The sequence below is a fragment of the Sus scrofa genome, chromosome 10, assembly GCF_054392235.1.
Source record: "Sus scrofa isolate SSC_HxYL_T2T_F1_AM1 chromosome 10, Sscrofa_HxYL_maternal_Yorkshire_Landrace_v2.0, whole genome shotgun sequence".
NCBI classification, from domain to species: Eukaryota; Metazoa; Chordata; class Mammalia; order Artiodactyla; family Suidae; genus Sus; species Sus scrofa.
The window spans coordinates 10,469,555-10,488,137 of NC_139392.1; the positions used below are offsets into that span (position 1 = coordinate 10,469,555).

General features: G+C 38.0%; 1 protein-coding gene across 49 annotated transcripts in view; it reads left to right on the forward strand.

The window, feature by feature from the left end:
* SPATA17 (spermatogenesis associated 17) overlaps positions 1–18,583 on the forward strand; it is a 386,966-nt gene that overhangs the window by 159,084 nt on the left and 209,299 nt on the right. For 44 of the 49 annotated variants that reach the window (XR_014817028.1, XR_014817057.1, XR_014817037.1 and 41 more), the window contains one exon: positions 15,716–15,798. Coding sequence is in view for 9 of the 49 variants with exons in the window: in XM_084978710.1 (XP_084834836.1) it covers positions 15,716–15,796 (81 nt within the window). In the remaining 40 variants the exon portion in view is untranslated. 49 annotated transcript variants of the gene reach the window in all.

The following is an 18,583-nucleotide window of genomic DNA, read 5'->3' on the forward strand; positions in this document are numbered from 1 at the left end:
ATGGCTAACATTTATATCATAATCTATATTAGCTAAACATATGTCAACATAAGAGATATATAAAGTATATATACCTTAATATCCTAAACTACATTGCTAAAATAAAGCATATTTGCATCAATCTCCAACTCATAATTATTTCAGTCTAGCATAGTACTATTACATTCACAATGAAAGAGAATTTTAATGCAGCTTTTTAATATGAGCCAATTCCTACACTTCTTTTCCTTCGTTTTCCCAAGTAAAATGGACATATACTTAAACAAAATTTTACTTAGTCACAGCGATTAAAGTCAAGAGCATGCTGGCTATTCTTTGTTCAAAAGACCGTACGAATTCCCTCCGGAAGATTTTGATTTGTTTGGGGCTCTTTTAATCTATCAAGCTTAATTCAGAGATGTTTTCTATTAGTAATTCATATTAACCTTCAAGTTGCTAATGGAGACAAGACATGTTAATGCCCCAGTAAACTATTCCAGCCCATTCACACCAGAGCCACATCTGCCCTACTTAAAGCTTACTACTATGTATGCGTGTTACTTTACTTATTTATTTATTTAATTTATTATTATTATTATTATTTTTGCTTTTAAGGCCGAATCTGTGGCATTGTGTAGTTCCCAGGCTAGGGTTCACACTGGAGCTGCAGCTGCGAGCCGATACCACAGTCACAGCACCGAGGGGTCTGAGCCACATCTTCAGCCTATACCACAGCTCACGGCAATGCAGGATCCCTACCCACTGAGCAAGGCCAGGGATCCAACCCGCGTCCTCATGGATACTAGCCCCCGGTTTGTAACCCGCTGAGCCACAATGGGAATTCCTGCTTGTTACTTTTATTCTTGTCTTATTCTTTCTTATAGTGAATCTATTTTATATTTCATATAAAAAAAAGGTCTGTTAAGTGAACTTAATTTGTAGGACAAAAGTAGTATAAGTCCAGACAATAATACACAGTTGAATTTAACTTCATTCACGAGATTTTTTTCTCTTTTCTTGTGTAATTATGCCAACAGTAGGTTTCAAAAGGCCATAATTATTTAAATTGTTCTTTTTCATATCTTCTCAATCTTTAAATAATTTTTATCATGTAAAAATAGTGAAATAAAGTGTTAAATATTGAGATTAAATTCTTACATGTATCATATGACAATTTTATAAATGAAAAATCTTTCATTTATGAACTTTAAATGAATTAGAAGTTATATGTAAATTTTCTGCTATAAATTTTATTTTGCATGGAAAGAGCAAATAAACATTTCTCAGTATTTTGATTGCCAAGTATTCTACCTACACGTTTTTTAGTTCGAATCTCAGTAAAGTTCAAGGGCATCCAAGTATGAAATAGCTTGTGAGGAAATTCGCATTGCTTTCTTAATTTGATTACGTTGGGGAAAAGGACACTAGTTCAGGAAAGAGATCATCATCTTTAATAATTTTGATTCAAATATAGACATTAAGTAGTGTACATGGACTGGTAAATGTGTCTGTAGTTTTCCCAAAGCTTGTAAAGGCAGGTGGCATTATAAAATACATTCATTTCCACCGACTGTCTTATCTGCATTTTAATGTTTTAGTCACATAGACGTCCTTATTCGAAGCACTATTAAAATGCTCAGAAAGGGAAATATGGCCAAAAAAAAAAAAAGGAGACATCATATATTTAGGTTTTTATGATACATGTAACTAGGATTTTATGTAAATGTTAAAAAATAGAGCATCAATTACTGAGAAGAATGCAGTTGAGAAGCAACTGCACGGGTAGAAAGGAAACAATTCTAAGAAGAGTAAACATTTTGGTGCACTAATTAATTTTTACTTTGATTTATAGCAAAGTAAAACATGTACCTAGTTTAAGTAAGTGTGTTTGAAGATTTCTAATGTAAAGTGGCACACCCCTGACCCACTTCCCAGACATCGCTGCTCTTAACTCTTTCATCTTCTAGCGAAATAATACTGTCTCTTGATTTACCAGTTTTGGATGGTAGCCACTGACCTTCAACTGCGGTTGACGAGAATGTCGCTCCGTTATACTATTATCTCTATGTTTTCTTGGAATAAAGTTATAGGTTTTGAGTCAGCAGATACTCAAACTTTACATTTTTTTGACTATGGAAAGATTGTTTTCTCTTCAACTAAGAAATGTTCTAAAAGGATGTTTTCCTCTTGTACAACTTTCTATATTTCCTGGAGTTAATAATTGCTTTTTTCCTATTTGCTTAATTTTATTTACATGTCTTATCAACTTTCTCCCTACCCTGTAAGAGCCTCTCAATTTGACTTTTATTCTAAAAATTCCATCTCACACATATTTAATATTGATTAGATATAGAATTTTAAGTTAAAAGATGTCTCTTTTAAGCCATTGTCGTCTGTCATTCTGCTTTGGGAAATTCTTCTTGCATTCTTTTCTAATTCTTTTCTCTTTGCTTTCTCAGATTTTTTTTTTTTTTAACTGTAGCTCCTATAATCAGAGATCAAATTCTTTACACTTATTCTCAACATTTTTTCTAAATCTTGTCATATCCCCTATTTCCATATTGTTGTCCTTTTTTTTTACTCTATAGGAGAGTTCCATGGTGTTAAAGTTAAAAGTTTTTTCTAAGTTGGTTTTCAGTTTCCACGTTATTAATTCACTAAAGATCTTCTATCTGTCACCTTCTCCAGACGGAAAGTGTCTCTGTTCTCTGTTCCTTTTAGGTCCTGTACCAGCCTTCATGTTTCTCAACATAAGTTACAATTTGAGGTCCTGCATTGATGATGCAGTTTTTTGTTTGTTTGTTTTTTGTCCTTTTAGGGACACACCCTAAAAGAGTGGCATATGGAGGTTCCCAGATCAAACTGGAGCTGTAGCCACTGACCTACACCACAGCTCATGGCAACACCGGATCTTTCACGCACTGAGCAAGGCCAGGGATCAAACCCACATCCTCATGGATACGAGTCAAATTCGTTTCCGCTGAGCCACGACAGGAACGCCGATGATGCAGTTCTGTAGATTATTATAATTCTTCATGTTTGAGGCACGGTTTCTGAGAATATAAAATAGGGCAAAAATTCAGTGCTCTGCCATTTTCAAACTAGAAGTCATCTAATGAATAATTTCAAAATACAGGTCTGTACAACTTTTACAGAGTCACTTTTGAAGTAATGGTGATATTTCCAAAAACATAATACCCAGACCGTCTTATTCATGCTGGTATAGGTTTTCGTTTTCCAGTATTTTTGAATATGATAAATGGAGGATATAAAGACAGAAGGCCTGGATCCTACCTCTAGGAACCGTAACGTCTAGTGGAAAGATGAAGCACGGAGGGGAGTTGCTGTTACAAAATAGGATATATAAAAAGGCTGTGATAAAGATAATTATGCACTAAAAGCATTCAAAGAAGGGACTTTTAATTTGCATCTGAAGAGAGAAGGATTTTCAAGAGGAGGTATAGCATTTTTAGACGAGACTTATGTTGGGTAGGGTTTGCACCTAGTTAAGAGCGTAATAAATATTTGCTGAATATAATTAATACTGTTCAGCCTTGGTTTGACGTTTTTCTTTGTGATTCTGTTCATGGTAAATATTCTTTACTTCCATGGGGTGTATCAGCAGCAGTCAGTTGCACTTATTCTTGTCTTAGTTTTCCTGAGAGGAATTAACAAAAACATTTCTATAGAGAAAATTCACCATTCAATGACAGTTATTGATATATCCTATAATTACAAAAAAAAAAATTCTTCCTGAGAGAATTCCATCATATTAATGATGCATGTATATTATTAAGAATTATAAATATTGAGTAATAACGCTTCAAGTCACATGTTCCCAGATGTTATTTGGGGGCTACTAGATTAGCAATTTTTCAAGAACATAAGCAGTAATTAGAAGTCTTTCATAATTCCTTTCAGAAACAGTGCTTGATTTTAATTCTTTCATTTAAAAAAAAAAAACTTGTAAGAAAAAAACTGTCAGAACTATTGACAGTTTTATAGCCTGACAAAAATTAAGTATAATTAAAATGAAATATTTGTTGCATAAATTAAACTGCAATTAATATGTTTTCTCCCTCTGCTTGAAGGATAAGATGAAAATGGGGTTGTTAGCAGACTCCCTGCTGTGAGACTAATTTCTTGAATTATCATACACATTCTCGCAGTAAAAGAGTAAACCAACATTGTTTGATGAAACATTGAAAGTAGAAAACATTGTTTGATGAAAATGGTACACACACGATAAATTGGCTTTTATGGAGGCAAGGCAATATTACTTTTTTATTTTAAGATCTGATTACTAGTTGATTTCAAGGGTAAGATTTGTACTTTCAAAGCCATAAAAATAAGTAGACAATATCCCTTTGTTTTTTATTAGCTATGCCTTTTAAATTATCCACTGTGTTGTTTTAGGATGTTTGCTTTTTCAGGAGGTAATTAGAAAATGAACAACACATGTTATGCTGAGGCCTCCCCCTCCAGCTAAAAGAAAGAAGGAAAGAGAAAGAGGAGGAGGGAGGGAGGAACAAAGAAAAGATGAGTGAGTGAGTGAATGTTTAAAAATGAATTTTTCAGAGTTCCCATTGTGGCTCAGTGGGTTAGGAATCAGACCGACTAGTATCCATGAGCATGCGGTTTGGATCCCTGGCCTCACTCGGTGGGTGAAGGATTCAGCGTTGCCGCCAGCTGTGGCGGAGGTCGTAGATGTGGTTCAGATCCCGCGTTGCTGTGGCTGTGGCGTAGGCCTGCAGCTGCAGCTCCCATTCAACCCCAGCCTGGGAACTTCCATATGCCACAGGTGCAGCCCTAAAAAGACACAAAAAAAAGAATTCTTCAAAAACAGCAGAAAAGATTAAACAGGCACAGTAATTCCTGATGATAACATGAAAATCTAGGTTTAGTAGAGGACTATGAGAATTTATTTTTTAAAGCTTCATTTATAAGTCATCTTATGTTTACTCTCAGAGAAATTATACTGCAATGAAAACTATTTCTTATACAACTAAAATTTCAGATTATAATCTTTTTTTTTTTTTTTTTTTTTTTTGTCTTTTTTGCCATTTCTTGGGCCGCTCCCGCGGCATGTGAAGGTTCTCAGGCTAGGGGTCTAATCGGAGATGTAGCCACCAGCCTACACCACAGCCATAGCAACGTGGGATCTGAGCCGCATCTGCAACCCACACCACAGCTCACAGCAACGCCGGATCCTTAACCCACTGAGCAAGGCCAGGGATCAAACCCACAACCCCATGGTTCCTGGTCGGATTCGCTAACCACTGAGCCACGACGAGAACTCCTCAGATTATAATCTCTATGTGGTTAGTGTACACAGAAGGTTACTTACAACCCACCCCACAAGGAATAGTGAACAATATTTTCAGTCCTTTAGTTCATGTGTTTATTCATGTTCTCCTTCATTTCCTTGTTTGTTCAGTGTTACTGGTGGAGGCAGGCTGTCTGTTATATTCTGGAGGAATGTGTGAGTGCGTAATGATGGCACTTGACTGTGTTACAGTTGATCCTTGTACTTGTGGTAGTTGTGTTCTGTGAGGTCACTGCGCACACTGAATCCACAGATCCTGAGCCCTTACTCCTAAGGGAAATGCAGGGTTAGGTTCCTGCCTCTGGTCAACGTTGTTGTCACCCAGTCAACACACAACTTTGTTTCGTGTGCATTTCTGTCTAAAGACTACTTTAGGCGTTCCCATTGTGGCTCAGGGGGTTAAGAGCCCTACATAGGGTCTGTGAACATGCAGGATCAATCCCTGGCCTCGCTTAGTGGGTTAAGGATCCGATGTTGCTGCAGATCCCGTGTTGCTGTGGCCGTAGCATAGGCCTCTGCTGCAGCTCCAATTCTACCCCTAGCCTGGGAGCTTATGTGGCTGTAAAAAATAAAAACATAATTTAAAAAAAGAAACACTTAAAGAAAATAAAGACGACTTATTTGATATACATTATTGATTTATTAACATTTAACTCATGGCCACCAACACTGTAACTTATGCCTGAATAAAGTTTATTTCATAAACGTATTTTCTCCGTTAGGCACACACTAATCTTCTTGTGCTCAGGAGCGCTCAAGAGCACTTCAGCAGTGTTTTTAAAAGGGGTCTATTTTAAAAGGAGGAATCACCCACAAAACTGTGGAAAGGGTGGCACTACATGAGCACAGAAGGACACTTGTTTACAGGGAGAGCTGAAATGAGAGGACAGGCTTCATCTGGGAAGGTGGGCGCTGGGTGACTCAAATTCTCACCACGGCTTGATCTGCGAATGACTGAAAGCACTACTGAGTATTGATTTTAGGGCTACGAATGAATCGTAAGGAGTAGTGAATTTTCAAATTACGATCTGAATAATGTGGATCACTGGTAACGGTGCGCTTATAAAGACGGCATCACTGAACATAGAATCATAGTCTGTTTACTGGTGAGCCTCGGTGTTGTCATGCTTTGGCAGAGTCAAGTTTATTGAGCCCCTCTGCATTCTCATTCCTCATGGAGCTCATACCTAAGTGTCTGTCGCTGACTTTTTCTCCGCTGTATCCCTCCACCCCTTCTCCCTCCCTCCTGCTCTCTCTCTCTATTGATTTCTCAGTTCTTCCCACAAATACGTTTAGATTCAAGTGACTGAAGTTACCAAAGGCCCTGGGCCTCTACCTACTGGCTGGAAAAGGAAAGGTCTCAGAGCGTGTGGTGTGGACTTTCAGAGGACCCTCTTTATTCAGGCAGAGGGAGGACCCACCTGACGATGGAGCCCAGGGCACCCAGCCTGCATCTCCTTCTCCCGGTTTAGAGTGATGGGGTTGGAGGAGAGTCAGGACGCGCCAGTCCACAGGCTCGGCTCTATGCAGGCTGATGATTCACCGGGGCCACGTCTGCTTATTCATCATTCAGGTGTTCCTTCGGCCAGAGACTACTTCTCAAGCCCTTACTTTGTATCAGACACTGGCTAAAAATAAAAGAAGAATTAAAAATAAAAAAATATAAAAAGGGCAGGAAAACTGTGAACACACTGTGACCTGTGTCTTTTAGCCATGATTCCAGCTCTTGAGAATTTTCTTGGCCTGCCTGATTACTTAGACGAATTCTGTTTCTTTCCAACAAGAAACTCTTGAATGTGTAGGACTCACAGTCTTGCCTTTGGTTGTATTCTCCAATGAAGTGGTTCACCTTAAGCCACTCTCTTTTTTTTTTTTTTTTCCCCCCCGCTTTTTTTTTTTTTTTTTTTTTTTTTAGGGCCACACCCACAGCATATGGAAGTTCCCAGGCTAGGGGTCAACTGCCGGCCTACACCACAGCCACAGCAACTCGGGATCTGAGCTGCATCTGAGATCTACACCACAGCCCACGGCAACACCGGATCCCTGACCCACAGAACAAGGTCAGGGATCAAACCCGCATCCTCATGGGTACTAGTCAGATTCGTTTCTGCTGTGCCACAACAGGAACTCCCACCTTATAAGCCATTCTGATATTATCTTTGAGCATGTCTGCAGCCTGTTCTCCAGCGCACTAGCCACGCACAAGACCAAACCTTCCCTTTAGGGCCCGTCCCGCATGGTGTTCCCTCTACTTCAAGTGGGCTGCCTTTGTGTGTGAGCATCATGTTCCTGGACCCTCTGACCCTGGTATCATTAGCTCAGTTATTAGACCAACTAACAGGCTGCAGATGATTCTAACTACAACACTGTATCTTGTTGGATGTTCCACTTCAGTGACTTGCATTTACATGACATTCTTACTGTTTTTAGTTGAAATGAAACAGTGAAGGCCACATTTTATATATGCGTCTGTAGTCTACATCCAGCTCTATTCTTATGTCTTTACACCTTGTATTTCTTTTATTATGGCCATAATCCATATACACCATCACACAATGGACTTGTCAACAAGAAGCCCCCTTAGTCATCCTTTAGTTTATGCCCCCGGCCTGCCATTGTCCACTTGTGCATTTATTATCAAAGCTATAAAGGGGAGAGAAGAGCAGGAACTGAATGAGAAAGAGACAGATATAACTTTTTTTTTTTTTTTTTTTTTTTGTCTTTTCGCCTTTTCTTGGGCCGCTTATGTGGCATATGGAGGTTCCCAGGCTAGGGGTCGAATCGGAGCTGTAGCCACCGGCCTACGCCAGAGCCACAGCAACGTGGGATTCAAGCCGTATCTGCAACCCACACCACAGCTCATGGCAATGCCAGATCCTTAACCCACTGAGCAAGGCCAGGGATTGAACCCGCAACCGCATGGTTCCTAGCTGGATTTGTTAACGACTGCACCATAACAGGAACGCCAAGAAAAAGACAGATATAACTATTAAGAAAAAGAGAATATATAAAAATGGGAAAAGAATTAATAGAAACTCAAATATATAACTTCAGAATATAGATGTACCCACATTTCAATAAAAATAGGAATATGTTTACCAAAGTCAAATATAAATGACCTTTGAGTGAGCAGCTATTTAGGCTTATTCATCCACAACTATTTTCACACACAAATAAAAGATATTTGAGCATTTCCTATGTGAAAATAACTAACACTAAGTACTGGCTATATACCAGATACTGGTTTACTCGATTTGTGCGCATGACTTCATGTAATCCTTATAAACACACCTGTGAATAGGATGTTGTTATTTTTATACTATTTTATCTCTGTCTTTGAAATCGGAAAGCAAGCATTGTCGAGGTTAAATAAGCTGTCCAGGATCACAAAGCCAGCCCTGGGTTTCAAACCCAGCCAGCTTGGCTCCAAAGCAATTCGGCCTCGGAGGAGAAGTCAAACCACCTTTGCAGGTACCATCATTGAGACTCAGAGCAGCGTGATCCACACATGGACTTGGTTTCCTTTCGAGGTTCAGACTGACCCTGCATCATCAACTCAGTATCTGCTAAAAACTTTCTTTGGAAACGTATGCAAATGGTTTAATTGAAAGAATGCATAATAAATCCTGAATCTGGGGGGTTGAGAAGAACACAAACTGTAGAGAATGCTCTAGCATGTGTTCCTGAAAACTCAGATGAACAGAAAGAGGAGAATAACTCCTACAGCTCTTAGCCTGCATATTCTTTCGTTGAAACTGTGGCGGTGTCCATGCCATCACAGAATTCTCTGTGGGTAGTGAGAGCGAAGTTTGATAAAGCAGGAATAATGCCAGGTGATCTTTTAAACCTGCCTATGAACTTGTGTTTGGAAACTATGGAAAATCCCAAGTGCTAGCCAGACTTAACTGTGGTCTCATTCAGGAAATATTTTCAGTTAAAATAGTATTTACTCTTCGGCTAAAAGTTCTTACCCTTCTCCTTTCTTTAGCTCTTAAAAAAAAAAAAAAAAAAAAAGTCTCTGCAGTGCTTTAGAGCAGAACCCATGAAAAAGGTATTTTAAGCTGAACAATAGGTGTATAATCTTTGATTTCCATCTTGTCCTTCTAATCCTGGAGGTTTTGTCCACTGCTCTGTATATTAGCTCTGTCCTGCTTACCAACATTGAGGCTGGTCGTGAGTAGCTGATGAAAGCCTTAAATAACTAGATAAACAGCACAGCTGCCAACCTAAAGTAATCTTACACTTAGGGGGTGAGTGGCCCAGGAAATTTGCTCTTTGTCATTTTGACTTGGGTTTGAAAATGGACCTGGGCTGCATTCCAGCTCAAAGAGCCGTTCACTTCCAAAGAGTCCTAAATTGTCCCAAGGAGCTCATTTTGGCAGTGGATTATTTGTGTTTGGCCGGGCATCCTAATAGCAAAAGCTGTCTGCTCTGGCAAGCAAGGGCTATGGCAGGATTTAGAATTACCATCCCCAGTGTTTTTTCTTGATGAGGTTATTTTTCAGGAAAGCAGTCCCCCACCCCCCATTTACAAAGTGACAATGCACAAGTGTTATCCAGGTAGTTTTCTTGAGCCCGTAAATAGCTTCTCATGGACCGGATGGCCTGTTTTATGTATTTGAGGCACATTTTAAACAAATGAGAACCAGCACCAGATTTTTTCCAAAACCAAAACTGTCTTAATGGACTAGTTACTTCTTCCTATATCAGAAGTAGCAGTTATTGGTTGACTAGGGCCAAGTAAGAATGTGGGGTTTTAAATGAGAAAATAAGAGTGATAAAGGATTTGTGAAAGATTTTCTGTTGGTGATGTAGAGTATATGTGTTTGAAGAGTCAATCCTTGCTTATCTGTACACCTATAAATGCCTATTGTCTGCCTCAGACGGGTCCTGGGAAGACATAATTAACTTTTGGTTCCCATTTATTGGAAGCTGTCAAGCACAGTGCTGACACACTGTAAGATGCTCAAACATTAGTGAAATGCACAGGTGAAAGTATAACACAGAATTAACTGTTGCTTCATTTGTTATGTTAGAGGAGCCCAAAACAAAGTACACGAGAAGATCCAAAGGAATGAGGGAACAAAATAGTGCAGTTTCTATTTCTTTTTCCCTCATTTGAATATTTATTGGACATCACATCTTCCTATCAAAGTATTACATACACATAATGTCAGACAGATATCTAGAAATGTATTGAGGATGCTTAAAATATTTGTTCTGTTAGAGGGTATGATCAAAATCCTTTGAGTCTTATTTCACTACATCAGTGGACCAAAACCAGTGTCGCATATGTGTCAATGGAATTTATTTAACTTCTGAAAGGTACATGGTAGATAGAATATGAATAGACTTTTACCCTTGAAGGAAAGGTGGAGGACAATACTTGCACTGAGGGCCAGATGTTTTATTTCATTTAATCCTCATACCAACCTTGAGAGAGAGAGAGATCTCCATTTTACAGACCATGAAACAGACTGAGTTAGGAGTGCTTCCTCTGCTTCTATTTTCTGGGACAAATTATACAGAATTGGTATCATTTCTTCCTCGTTTGGTAGAATTTACCAGTGAAGTCATCTGGGCTTATTTTGGAAGGCTATTAATTATTGATTCAATTTTTGAAAATAGATGCAGGCCTATTCAGATTATCTGTTTCTCCTTGTGTGACTTTTGGTAGATTGTGACTTCCAAGGAATCGGTCCATTTCACCTAAGTTATCAAATTTATGAACAGAATTTTTCATAATATTCCTTTACTATCCTTTTAATGTCCATGGGATCAGTAATGATGGTCTGTCTTTCATTTTTGATATTTGTAATTTGTATCTTTATTTTTTCTTAGCCTAGCCAGATGTTTATCGGTTGTATAGATCTTTCCAAAGAATCAGCTTTTGATTTTCTTGATTTTTTTTGCATTGTTTTCCTATTTTCAACTTCTGCTCTGATTTTGTTTTCTTTAGATTACTTTGGATTTATGTTTTCTAGTTTCCTAAAGAGGAAGCTTAGATTAGTGATTGTAGATCTTTCTTCTTTTCTACTAATACATTCAGTGCTATAAATTTCCCTCTAGGCACAGCTTTTGCTACATCCCACAAATTTTGATAAGTCTCATTTAAATTTTCATTTAGTTCAAATGCTTTTTTCTGGCTGCTGCTTCTTTGACTATGTATTATTTAGTAGTGTGCTGCTTAACTTCCAAATATTTCAGTAATTTTAAAGTATCTTTCTGTTATTAATTTCTGGTTTAAGTCTATTGTGGTCTAAGATCATGCTATGATGTTTACTCTTTTGAAATTGTTAAAGTATATTTTATGGCTCAGGACATGGTCTATCTTGGTGACTATTCCATGTGAGCTTGAGAAGAGTGTGGTTATTGTTGGATGAGGTAGTCTCTAAATGTTAGTTAGATCCAGTTGATTGATAGTACTGTTCAGTTCACTTATATCTTATTGACATTCTGCCTGCTGAATCTATCAGTTACTTATAAAAGGATATTGAAGTCTCCAACTAGAGTAGTTAGTCTATTTTTTCTTGCAGTTATATTCGTTTTTACTGCATGTATTCTGATGCATATTTTTAGGCATATACACATTAAGGATTGTTGTGCCTTCTTTGAAAATTGACCCCTGTATGATGTAATGCTCATCTTTATTCCTGATTATTTTACTTATTCCAAACTCTGTTTTGTCTAAAATTAATGTAGGTACTCCAACTTTCTTTCGATTAATGTTAGGTGATATATCTTTCTCCATCCCTTTACTTTTAATCTGTTTGTGGTCTTTTTTAAATTTAAAGTGGGTTTATAAGACACTGTATACCTCCTGTTTTGTATCAGCAGTCTCTGCCTTTTATTATGTATTTAGACAATTCACCCTAAAAGTGATTATTAATATAATTGGACTAATATCTACCATATTTGTATCTGTTTTCCATTCATTGCCTTGTTCTTTGTTTTTGTGTGTGTGTGTTGGTTTGTTTTTGTTTTTGCAATTCTACTCTTTCAGGCTTCTCTAGTTTTAATTCAGCATTTTATGATTTCATTTTTTTCTCCTCTCTTAGCATATTACCTTAAATTTTTTTTTTCACAGTTGCTCTAGAGTTTGGGATATACATTTATGACTAATCCAAGTCCACATTCAAATAACATTCTATTGTTTCCTGGGTAGTTCAGTCACCTTATAACAGGTTATTTCCAGTTCCTCCCTTCTATCCCTTGTAACATTGCTGTCATTCATTTACTTTATCTAGGAGCTATAATCACTGATTACATTGTTATTTTTATTATTTTGAATAAGATTGTTGTTAAGATCGATTAAGAAAAATAAAAACAGGTTTTATTTTACCTTCATTTATTTCTTCTTAAATGTTCCTCATTTCATGTAAAGCTAAATTTCTAACCTATATCAGACAGAGAAAGACAAATACTCTATGATATTTATGTGTGGAATCTAAAAATAATACAAACAAATGCACAAGCAAAACAGAAATAGATATAGAAAACAAACTACTGGTTACCAAGGAGAGAAGGATGGAGGGCAGGGCAAATTAGAAGTATGGGACTAAGGGAGTTCCCGTCCTGGACCAGCAGAAAGGAATCCACCTAGTATCCATGAGGATGCAGGTTTGATCCCTGGCTTCACTCCGTGAGTTAAGGAACTGGCATTGCTGTGAGCTGTGGTGTAGGTCACAGAAGAGGCTCAGATCTGGTGTTGCTGTGGCTGTGGTGTATACCGGCAGCTACAGCTCTGATTTGACCCTAGCCTGCCTGGGAACTTCCATCTGCTGCGAGTGTGGTCCTAAAAACCAAAAAAGAAAAAAAAGTATGGGACTAAGAGATACTATTATATATAAAATAGATAAGCAACAAAGATATATTGTATAGCAAAGGGTATTTTAGCCATTATCTTGTAATAACTTTTAACGGCGTATAATCTGTAAAAATACTGAATCAGTCTGCTGAACACCTGAGACTAGTATAATATTGTAAATCAACTACACTTTACTTTTTAAAAAGAGAGAAAAAATTAAAATATTTTTTTAAATATTCAAAATGATGTATTATAGGAAAATAAAAAAGCTAATAAATATTAAAAAGATAAATGAAGATCATTTGAACAAAACTAACCTTTTCATTTACTTTTTCGAAACATAGATTAATAATTGTTAGACATATATATTCATAAAACTTAAACCAGTCACAGTTCTGGACTTCAGTGCTCATCAAGCACCAACATTAAAATCTACTATCATGCTTCACACGTATATGTAACTTCATACATCCACATCTGAGAGTAGTAGGAATCACGTATGACAGAACACCGTAAACCAGCTATAATGGAAAAATGAAAATCGCTGTAAACACTAAAGAGTAAAAACAATAGTAATAGGAGTCATGTACTATTGCAGCATGTTCCTGATATGTGACGTGCAACTCTTGCAAATGCAGTGTTGATTCCTGAGCACCCCTAGGGTCACAATTTCAAATACGGGGGAAGCAAGAGTATGGAATTCCGCACCACGGGGAAAGACTACTTCCAATTATATGAAGTTCTTTTGCCTTCATGCTATCCAAAAGGAAGTATTTTATTCAAATTGATTGATTTGTCTTTTAGCTAAGCATTTTTGTCATGCAAACTCTTTTCCAACCTACTGTCCTTCGCGTCTCTTGGGCTTGGTCTCTTTTGTTTCCTAAACGCGAGGCAACAGATGTGGGACTTTTCCCTGGAGCCTGAATAGAGCTGTTCCTTCCCTGGAGCCTGAATAGAGGTCCTTCCTTCCAGGGTTTTCTTGAGGAAAAAAAAATTATCCACAGTCATTTCCATGGAGGGTAGGCCTCCTTTATAAAGGAGAAACATGTGCTTCTCTATAGTCTGTTTACAGCATCCACTGCTGATTCATTGCTTTACCTCCTTAATGATTTCGCCTGCTCTACATGTGTGAAAAGCCTCCCTTTCTATCCTCAATCAAATGCTGTTTCTCCAGTTCCTCAATGACACAAGGTTTGTCCTCGCTTCATTCTGAACCCCTTGAGCGATTGTTTGAATTGGTTCTGTGAAACTTACCACCCATGTCCCTCTATTAGGATTATTTGGGGGTAGCACCTTTCCCTTTTCATTCATTCAGTCAACAAACATTATTTGGCACAAAACAGGGTACCTACTACTATGACGCTTACCATCTTATGTGGGACCCAAAGTAAATATGTAATATCCCAAACATGGACAGCTATGAAGAAAATAGAGCCCTTCAAAATGATAGAGATTATGAGACTGGGTGAAGTCAGACAAAGACAAATACCATATGAGAACATTTATATGTGGAATGTAATTTAAAAGAACTTATAAAACAGAAACAAACTCACAGATTTCAAAACCAGGGAGTTCCTGTTGTGGCTCAGCAGGTGAAGAATCTGACTAGTATCCATGAGGATGTGGGTTCGGTCTTGGCCCTGCTCAGTGGGTTAAGGATCCAGCGTTGCCGCGAGCTGCAGCAAAGATCACAAACACAATTCAGATCTGGCATTGTTGTGGCTGTGGCTTAGGCCGGGGTTCCAGCTCCGATTCGACCCCTAGCCTGGGAACCTCCATATGCTGCGGGTGCACCTCCCCACCCAAAAAAAATTAGGGTTACCATAGATGAAACCATTGGGGAGAGGGAAGAATTTGGAGGATAGGAAAAACATAAACACACTGCTGGATAAAACAGATGATTAGGAATAACCTACTGTAAAGCACAGGAAAATCTACTCCATGGTCTGTAAGAACCTCTACGGGGACAAAGAATGGATATACTTAAGACTGACTCACTTTGCTGTGCACCTGAAACTAACACAGTATTGTAAGTCAACTATACTTCAATAAAATAAAATTTAAAAATAAATAAAAATAAAAAGCTGTAGGGGTGCTAGTCTACATCCAGGGGCTCTTTGAACAATGGAATGAATGAAAGGAATGGCCCATGGGAAGAGCTAGAGAGAAAGGCATCTGAGTGGCAGCATCTCTAAGTCTAAAGAGGCAACATGTTCAGTCAACAGCAGTTTTGCTAGAGACTCTTAAATGAGGGGAAATGCAGCAGAGAAATCGTGTAGCAAAGGAGCCAAATGCACCATGGTCAGGGTCAAGGTGCAGCACTTACATCGTGAGCTCTGTGAAGACATTGACTGTGTCATTGCATTGCTCGGAGCTCCCCAAAGCTGCCACCCACAGCTCCTAAAAACTCTGTGTTTAGGAACGTGTCAGTGTATCTGGCTTTCCGCTGATAAAACTTACCTGCTAATTTTATTTGAGGGTATGATGGGAAATTTGAAGTGCAGTTAAATGATATCTATCTAGCAATTTAATGTAATACCAATTATAACAAAAATAGGAAATCAGTAAGATATGTGTGGTAATCACGATCTTTTTCCTCCTAGGATTTCCAAACTGTGTTACCATCATTTGATCTCTTCTCCGAGTATGGAAAATTATATTCAAAAGCTGGACAAATTGTATAAAGGTATGCACTTTCGCTAAAACATACTTCAAATACTGTTCAATTAAATAACGTAAAAAATCAAATGAGATGGACTTAACTATCAAGCATTTAAAAAACCATGCTATAATATATACATAACTCCATACATTCCTTTCATTTCAGTCTCATGATTTTTAGCATTCGAAAATCATAGATTTTGTTTTTCAAATCTCTTCTCCAAAATGAACTCCAAATCTTAAGAAATAGAACTGACAAATATCTGAAATAGTCTTTCTTTTTAAATGAATTAATACAATAAATCGTTTTACATATGTAAGGCAAAAGTGTTGATGGCAACCAGAAGCTAAAATATTTCTCGCTACTGTCTCTATATGGTGTAGTGTAAAATACCATGTTCAGTATGTGTTTTATTTGAAGTGTGAGCTGCCTCTAGGGGATTCCAAAGAAATAGTGACTAGGGTCTCTGATGACCAAAGTTTACAGACTAGAGAACAGAGACACCCACATAAAATTCAAGATCACACAGTAAAACTTCAGCGAGTGCTGAATTTAATTGCCAAGGCATTTTAGAATAAGGAAGCATTTGCCATCAAGGGGAGAAAATAGGAGGTATTCTGACATTTTCGGTCAGGCTTAAAGGGGTATTGAGTGAAGACAGAAAGGCTCTCTGCAGTTGAAAAGAGGCAGGAATGAGAAATCGTGCTGGTTAATTCCTCAGGGATCCTCCACCAAGAACCAGGGGGAAAGCACTGATCCATTGGAAAGAACACAAAGTAGATGCGCGTGTTTGTGTTGTATTTGGTGTTCCTTAAATTTGGTTAGTATTGCCTCTCGCCCCTTTATAACCTAGAAGGCTTCAACTGGAGGTCGGTATGTTAAATACAGGAGGCAGCGATGAGCTTTTAACTCCTCCAAAGGGATATGTGAGCTGCTGGAAAACCATATCTCTAATGCCAAGTGAAATTACGGTTTCAAAGGTTTGGAGTCCATCGGTACCCTCTGGAGCACGGGTGTCGTATTTGTGACTCACCGCGTGAAGTAGGAAATGAAATGTCTCATATCTGTGTGTGCCTTTGGATTTTAATCCCGTTCATAATAGTGAAAGGTTGGAAACAGCTGGCATAGTCATAAATATATGAATGAGTTAAATAAATAGCTAAATGATAAGACATATGAAATGCAGTACTCTGAAGACATTAAAAATGTGAACATAGATCTTTACCTATTAATTTGAAAAACTACCTACAATATATTTCTAAGACAAGAAAGCTGCATTCAAAGGAAACTACATAGTCTGATTCCATCAAAAATATGTATATATGTGCACACACACTATATATATGTGTGTGTGTGTGTGTGTGTGTGTAAAAAAGCGCACTTGAATGTGCAGATTTATATTTTCTGTATGTATACATTTGGTATAAGGCCAAGATATTAATGGCAGTTCTCTCTCGATAGTGAGATTATGGGGACCTTTTTGGGGGGGCTACTTCTTTGTAGTTGCATTTTTTGAAATTTTTATCTGATCAGGCAAAAGCAAATTGTTAAACAAAACTCTCCAAGAAGACCTACCTGCTCTTCTCTACCAGTTACAAAAGCATCTCTATTCTGTTCAATCATAATAATTTCGAGAGACTTATCCCTTTTCTCTGAAGACAAAATAACGACCTGCTAAAATATTTATACACAAGACAACAAATGTTTCACATTGCTTTTAATTAAAAGGGGTGCCCAATGCAGATACAAACACACGAGACTTTTTTTTTCAAACTGCGACCTCTTCTCTCGGATTTTTAACCATTTTGTGAATTGAAAATATTATCAAAATGGCATCTCCTCCTCTTAGAGAGGAAATTAATGCCTAGTGTTTCATTTTGGTAAGTGAAGAGGAGCAGCCTTAGCTGTGGCGCTCCTTCTGCTAAGATTTAATTTCACCAAATACGACGAAGTGCTTTTGCTCTTTGTGGAGAAGGCCAGGACGGGGACAGTGGCACCAACGTGTTGCATAAGGATGCCGTGGTGATTTTGAGAGCTATCTATTTGATTGCTTCCACTTCAAGGCAGTTCATCACTTTCCTGTAATTCACCCGACATTGCCTCATGCACCCACACTCCACGCTCCATCAGTCCGATTAGAAATGGTGATGCCTTTATCAGATTAATCTTTCTTTCCTTTAGCATGTCTGCCTTTAGGATAAACAAAGCCTACACCCACCCGTTTTGATTAAGGCACTAAGACTTCAGCCACTGAAATTGCTCACCGTGAATTAGATTTTAAACGCACGCACACTTTCAAATCTACTCCCTAACTAGGATGATGTGATTCCTTTTCATTTCTTTAATTCTTCTGTGTAACTAGTTACGTTTGTAACCTTTGGTAGTGTCCCAAAGGCAACTTTGTCGAAATGAGAATGTGCTGTATCCTATCAGATGGCTTTGCCGTCTTTTCCGTTCCATTCATCTCTCCAGACAAAAGGCTCTCTTTCAAGATTCAAGTGGAGAAGAATTAGCACCATAACGTGAAATCATTGGTTAGTCCAGCATCAGTGGGAGTTTTCTTCCATCGTGTGCTTCTCCATTTTCTCTTGTTCTTCTTTTCAGTGAGCTTTGGCCCAGACTGTCATTCTTCTAAAAAGTCGTTCAATTTTGAGAACGTATGTGATGGGTTTTGGTGAAATTACTTGTTATGCATGAAAAACAGTGTACTTGTTTCTCCTTTTCATAGGAATTTGGCATATGCGTGACTCAAACAGCTAAGAAAAAAGTGAAAAATAAATTTGGTTAGTACCTGAATTGGGAAAGAGGT